Here is a 7,222-nt window from a genome sequence, read left to right as displayed (position 1 = left end):
GAAAGAAAAAAGTGTTATTTAGAAATATTCAGAGAGTTGTAGACATTTTGATGGGTTTTGGTAACACAGATATGTTTTTATTTTCTTATTTTTAATATAGGCTGTGGAAGTGGAAGCTGATAACACAGTTCCTTTCTGAGCTGATTCAAGAAAGATTGCAAAAAATTTCTACCAGAAAAGCACTAAGCTGACTTTTACTTGTAGTGCTCTGAGTAAAAGTGATTTAGTGCCTCTAGAAGTCAGCTATTGCTGCTTACTCAGAAGTAGTAGCCTCCCCTTTGCTCAGTCACTTTTTCTTTTTTGTGCAGCATGGGTGTGACTTTCAGCTCCCCCTCCCTGTTATGTCACGACTTCAATTCTTTGGAATAAAAACTGCAGCAAACTTCAGAGTCATTGACTGCAGGCTCAACAAGAGTTAGGGCTTTTTGTCTTTGTGCAGCTTGCAAGGATCTGTCGAGTTTTTTGCAAAAGTAACTCTGAGGAAACAATGGTCAAGTTCTTGTTGTGGGCAACTTTTGGATTATGTTTTCTGAAGCTTTGTGAAGCACAGACACGTAAGTACTGTATGAATGAAAATGCTAACATTTGCTATTAAGTTTTCTGCTTCGGACAGCGGCAACCATCCAGCCAGCTAGTTAGCAGCCTCTTTGCCACATGAGCATGTCTCTTTGAATCAAGTTTTATTGTTTTTAAGTTATTCTCCGGTGAAACTGAGACAGAAATGCAACCTGTGCTGTTTTTCTTTTTACTTAAAAGCTAACCAGTATTTGGTAACGTACAGCTGCTAAAAGTACTTTGAGAACTAAACTGTTACTCAAAGTTTAAACTAACAAGTATGATAAGGAATTGATCTTTAGCAGAGCTGTTCAAATTCAACAATAGAAACTACCATTATGTATGTACATTGCTCTACCATTCTTGCAAAAACCGACAGTTTATAGGAGGTGGGGGGGAACCCCTCTTGGCATACAATAGCTGTATTCTTAGGATCACACAAGCTGAACTAAGGCTATTACATACTGGATTTTAATGCAAAAGCTAGGGTAGGCAGGAAATTCAACTTCTATGATGAAATGTGGAGAGGTTTTTATAGTAACGCTCCATGTTTCTAAACTATATTTAAAAGATTTGGGGGGGTTGCTTTCAGGTTTTTGGCGGGCTTTTTTTCCTTTTTCTTTTTTCTCTTTTTATTTTGGGCTTAATTGGTAAGATTTTCAAGCAAACAACGACGTTTGATGGAGCTGGGCAATTCAGTTGTTTCAGTGTCAGCTTTCTATAGTTCTGATGTCTGCCTGAAAATATGGGAATAAATCCCTTGTTTTCACAAATGAAAGCACATCACATATGATAAAATAAAAATCACATGCCCATAATGACAAAATGCTCTTAATTTTTTATGTGGTGCAGGCACAACAGTGTTTGGGGGAAATTGCTATGCCTTTAATAGAGTCCCATAGTAATAGAAACTGCCTTGAGGTGCTTTGGCAGAGAATCAATTATTCTTCTACCTTTTTCCATTAACCAGTTCCTAGGAATCTATCAAAACACATATTTTTATAGACGTTGTCGACGCAGTTTTTTTCTTTTTTTTTATATCGAACCTCTTGCTTATTTCAATAAGTAAGTGTTAGAATGGCTCCTATGGCGCAAGATCTATGAATGGGTGTGTCAGATCGAACAGTTCCAGACTCATCCCTGATTTTGGGAAAAGGCACGTTGTATTACAGTCTGAAATATTCTTCCCATGATACTAAACGTAAGCTTCATGCTGCAGTTAGATACCTGGACAATGCATGTATATTCAGGGAGGAGCTACACACTTGTAAGGTATATCTGAGGTGTGGCTAGAACCTTGCTTAATGTTTATATAGCATACACTTGTTCAGTCAGAGTTTGTTATCACTTGCTCAATTCATTTTTCCTTTTATGAACTGCCATAAACAGGAGTGCCATAAATAGTCACTGTTTGAAGTTACTCTAAGGCTAATATTTTTACAGTAAGAGATGTAAGGAAAAAAAATCTAGTCCTTGGTATAGTTAACACAAAAACATATCAAGCTTAACATATGCCCCACAGAGAATTTTCTTTTTAGGGTTAGCAAGGTATTAAATTATAGCTGTGATATATTTTAGCTTATATGCAACGCATTCCAGACTGACTCGGTAGCCACTACAGACTTCACAACTACAGTTGATATTTTAAGTGTCCTTTTTCACAGTGCATCACAAGGTACTGGAAATTACACTTGGAGCTTGATTTAAAGGGATGCGCCCGAAGCACAAAATTCAGTTCTTGTCCTGATTTTTTTTTTTAATTCTTCAAATGTTTGGAATGATTCCTCCTGGGAATATTGGTTTAGACTCACCTGGGACACTCCAGTTTGTTCTGAAGGTCTCAGATGCAAGTTACAGAGGGTTCAGCCATTCAGTTGGGAAACTATTAATCAGGGGGCTGATTGACCTTGGAGCAGAATTAGAATCCAGTTAGAAGTATATATGCTGGAGAAGCCATGGAAATGCTCTAAATGACATGGCTGAAGGAAAGGTGAGAGTCATGAGTGACACCTGCTGAGAAGCAGGGTCTGTGAGCCTGCTGTCGCTAGACTGCTACTGAGATCTGAGCTGGGTATGACTTTAGCTGTGCCCTTAGCTAGCTGGCTTACACTTGATCCAGTTTCCAGAACTAGGAGGAAAGGATGTGGGCGTCACAGTTTGGGATTCTGTGGCATGAACTGCCACTCCCATTGTGCCCATATAACGCTATTACCTTTACGTTTTTGGCTGTAGTTGGGTAACGTAGAAGTGATGACAGAATTTAATGCAGTAAGTTAGGGGGATCTATGAAGGCATCAGTGAAGGAGATTTCAAGGGAACTGAAGGGATGAAAATGGAAGCCTGTGAATGCCGTTGAGGGAAAAGAGAGTGCCCATCCACATAGAAGTGCTGGCCACAGTGGTAGCCCAGGCTGAAATGAAAAGATGGGGATGACATGCTACCTATGAACTGAAGAGAAAGGGATTGTGTTCTGTCTGTTGTATCTTTTATACAAACTTACAGAAAACAATGTGAACAAGCCTTTTGTGCTAGTTTATTTTCATAAGGATGTTACACTATGTATACTGGCTCTTCTCCCAAAGGTTTGAAGTAAAACCATTTTAATAAAGTTGGGCTGGCATTATTTAATGGGAAGGGTTCAAAACTGCTGTTGAGCTGTTCCTACCAAGCTGGCGAGCCTTGGCTTGTGATGACACAGTAGTCTGGAGGGAGGCTGTTGTTGATCTGGTGGTGATGGCAGGTCTCACACCCAGCTTTGGTATTGTGGACACTGGGGTGGGTGGCTGAAAGCCTAGAGGTCATAGCAGAAATGCTCATGGTGCGGCTGTGTCAGATGCTAACAAATCTGTGAATTCTACTAAATACCTTGTCACGAGCACGAGAAAGGAAGTCGGTTACCACAATGCTATGGCAGCATATGGTAGGAGTGGAAAAGGGGCTCAAAGAGGAGGTGAAAATGGCATTCTAGAAAGGGCCAAAAGCCCTTTAAACATTATTAGGAGGGAACTGACCAAGTTAGCTAAGCCTAAATGAAGTGTCAAAATAGTATCCTCGGTAGGGGACTGTTCCAGTGTTTTTAAGTGCCAAGGCTAGAAGTAGTAACACTTTTGCTATTATTCTAGCACTACAAATCCACAGCAGCTTCTACAATAGTGAGAGGGTGCTAAACAATGATCAGATACCTTGTCCTGAAAAGTTTATAGACCAGAGGGAACAACAGAGTGTGGAGAAGTGTGAGAGCATTTAACTATAGAAAATCACTAGGGCTAGCATGCTGTGTGGAACAGCTGGGTTTTCAGTCCATCTTGAAGGAGGAAGGGGAAGTTTCTTCCTATTGTTAATGGATAATTGCACAGCTGTTTTCCAGTGTAAAGGACAGCATGGAAGGCAACTGGAAAAAATGGAAGCGTCAAAAGGAAGGTGGGGGTGAAACTTATAAGAGTACCAGGTGGTATTGTAGAAAAGACTACAAGGGAAGAGGTATAGACAGTGCGGAGATTGGAGAGCTCTGGATGGGAGAAAAGGCCTGAAATGTAGTTATGTGGGAGAACAGAGGAAGCCAGCAGAGAGGCAGAAGAACTAGAAAAGCTTATCTCAGAACAGCAGGAAAAATAAATGACCTTTGCAGTGCCACAGTGGATTTTAGTACAGTTAATTGTCATAAATGTTGCCTTTTTTTTGGTAAATACCAGATTTTCTAAAAATTGTAAACCTGGTGACAATAAATAAAACTTCTGAGACTACCTTTGATCTTGTGTATTTGTTGGCCACACTTCCCCTGCAGGTGGGGGCAGCAGTGAGGGGCACAACCCTGCGCTGCTGCCTGTGCTACCCCTGTGCACCATGGGGAAGTGTGGCCAGGGCAGTGGCAGCTTGGCGCTGCAGGCAGTTTTCGTATGCCTCCCCGCTGTGCGCTGCCACGCCGGGTTCCACACACTGCTCTGCAGAGGTGACAGGGGAGGACAGCATGGTGGGGAGCATTGCCGGCACCTGCTACCTCCCTGGAGCCTGGGGTTGGGTCTGGGGTCACTGGGAGGCAGCTGGGAGGATGCAAGCCCTGCTGCAAGCAGCCCGGGCTCTGTGGCTATCAGCAGCTACCCAGAACCTGGGGCGGCTGCAGCTGGGAGGGTGCAAACAGCTGCTGCCTCCCTGCCCTGGCCCTGGCTGTCTCCTGGCCCTGGGTTCTGGGAATGCAGCAGGTGCCAGCACTGCACCCATCAGGGCTGGGGCTGGGGCGAGGAGGCAGCAGCTGGTTGCAGCCTCCTGGCTGCACCTGGCCCAGGCTCTGGGGTAGCTGCTGCCAGCCATGATGCCTGAGCTACTTGCAGCAGGGCTTGCAGCCTCCCAGCTACCTGCTGGGAGCAGCCTGAGCTCCTGCCTGGCAGCAATTGCCTAGAGCCCAGGCTGGTGGTGGCATGCTGAGCAAAATGGCCTCGCATACCATGCTCGGCACGCATGCTGGGGGTTGCCAACCCCTGCCCTAGCGGGTATGTATGGGCAGGCAGGGATGGAGCACTGCCACACACCACCCCACGCCACCGCCTCCCAGGAGCAGGGCCAGGGTGAGGGCAGTGGCGCCCCATATGGGCTGCTCCGGTGCTGCTTGGGCGGTCAGACAAGGGTGGTGTGGTGGAGAAGCTTGCACATGGCGGCAGCTGCCACCACCATCCACCACCCCACACCACTGCTCCACATCTGGCCATGTGCTACCCTCGCCTCATTCCACATCCAGCCATGCGCCACAACCTCCTCTTCCCCCCTTCCCCCTCGGCTCCATGACCAGCCACTGGGGCTACACTTATTTAAAAAGGTTGAAAACTCCTGCACTAGGAGAATGAATAAGATGAATTGTAGCAGTAATCAAGTTAAGTTATAGGTAGCCTATATAGTAATCAGTAAGAAGAGAAAAGAGGGGGGAATTTTGGTTCATCATAGAAAACATGTTGCTAGGATTTAATAATGTGCAGAAGACTAACAGATTAAGGCAACAGTCAAGCCAGGAACAAGTTGCAGTGTTTTTTCCAGAGACAAGTGAGTATAGATAAAAAGATAGTACACTTAGTTCTAAATGTGCTGAGTATGATATGGTGGTAGGATATCCAGAAGGAGACATAAAAGAAATGTGTAGACTTAATAGAGATGGGGAAATGAGGACTGAAAAATCATCAACTGAGCCCATGAATTTGACAGATGTGGCTTTATGGTTTTGTCCATTAACAGAAAAATTGACTAACAGGAATAGAGTAACTGTAAATGGAAATACCCTATCAGAAAATCTCATATGTTCCTTTTGTTCACTGTTTATGGTCTTTTGTTAATGAAAGCCCATCTGAAAATGCAGTCAGGATTGGGAAAAGTAAATCTAAACCTTATACTTTAAAAAATTCACAGTGAAATGGTAGTTTTCTAAAAGCTGCAATCAGATCTGAAACACTAGGCAAGATATTCCATCAAAACTTCCTTTAAATTACTTTATTCAGCACCATAAATGAAGTTGTATAAATGCTTGCTGTGAACTGTAATTTCGCAGAGAAGATTATTCTGGAACAAGCACTGCCACCTTCAATAGTTTTTCCTACGTTAAGAAAAAAACACTCAGACACTGGTCCTAGAAATCAATGCCAAGGTCCAAATGCAGCATAAAAATTTAGTGGTGTTCTTCATTGTAATCTACCATCAACCAGCCACTTTATTTATACAGTTAATTTAATGATGGCCATAGCAAATAACTTTCAAAGATCAACACTGCGTGTCTGCAAACTGGATCAGACATAAGCATTCCAAGTTTCCTAACACATTTCAGTACACAAGAATGTCCAACCAGCTTTAATCAAATATGTTTTCAATTTTCAGCCCTAAATTCATTTCTTAGATCTGAAGTTTAAACTTCAATGTGAAAGTCAGCAAGAGAGTTGACTAATTAATGGAGTTGGACAGAGTATCTGGAGTGATTCCTCTGTAGCTCTGTTTTAAATGTAGCCGTGGTACATAGTATAGCAGTACAAAGGATAATTTAGGTCTCCTCTTTACAGATTTGATGCCTTGGTCACAAGACTCTCCTTTCTCCACAATAAATCTGGTTATTGCAGATCATTCTCTAAGGATTACTGGAAGTTGGCATCACCAAACCATCAGTGGGGTAGGGGATGGGGTTGCTATAGTCATTTCTCACATAGCTCCAGCAGTTCACTGGACTATTAAAATACAGTTGCCTGTCACACCTAGAGAAGCAGTAATCATTTCAAAGCAAGGCTTGGAGCAATGGATGCAATACTGATGGCACAGAAGAAATTGACAATTCTGAGTGCTCAGCCTGCAAATCACAGTTGGTTTCAGCTCTATCAGTAGCAGTTGGCTGAGATTTTCCCTTCTGCTGCTGGAACTGATCCCACCCAGTGCTCTAAAGCAGTTCCATGTCTGAATGAATCTGTGTAGCAACAAGTGGCACATGAGGCAGACTGGGGGGTTTCTAAGAGAATCTTCTCTGTCAGATGGAAATTCCAGCTTATTTCAGTGTTGGCTGATGTAGACCATGACTCATTTTTTTTCTAATGAAGTCTTGATTTTTTTTAACTCTGTGTCCCATTAACAAGGTAATAGAACTCTCTCTTAGATGAAGATCTGGTTTTGATGTTTTTCCAGTTAGGTCTCTGGTTGTGCTATATAA

At 43.0% G+C, this 7,222-nt stretch overlaps 1 protein-coding gene across 10 annotated transcripts in view; it reads left to right on the top strand.

The window, feature by feature from the left end:
- Positions 1-330: 330 nt before the first annotated feature.
- Positions 331-7,222, top strand: part of CD44 (CD44 molecule (Indian blood group)) — a 92,299-nt gene continuing 85,407 nt past the window's right edge. For 6 of the 10 annotated variants that reach the window (XM_006014653.2, XM_014516891.2, XM_025209783.1 and 3 more), the window contains exon 1: positions 331-554. In XM_006014653.2, the coding sequence (XP_006014715.1) occupies positions 488-554 (67 nt within the window). In that variant the 5' untranslated portion in view covers positions 331-487. The remainder of the gene's footprint in view (positions 555-7,222) is intronic. The other 4 variants (XM_025211642.1, XM_006014652.2, XM_025212600.1 and 1 more) reach the window with 1 other exon arrangement.

This window comes from Alligator sinensis, unplaced genomic scaffold, assembly GCF_000455745.1.
Source record: "Alligator sinensis unplaced genomic scaffold, ASM45574v1 scaffold442_1, whole genome shotgun sequence".
Taxonomy (NCBI): domain Eukaryota; kingdom Metazoa; phylum Chordata; order Crocodylia; family Alligatoridae; genus Alligator; species Alligator sinensis.
The sequence above is the reverse complement of the archived record's forward strand: the minus strand, read 5'-3'. Positions and strand labels throughout refer to the sequence as shown.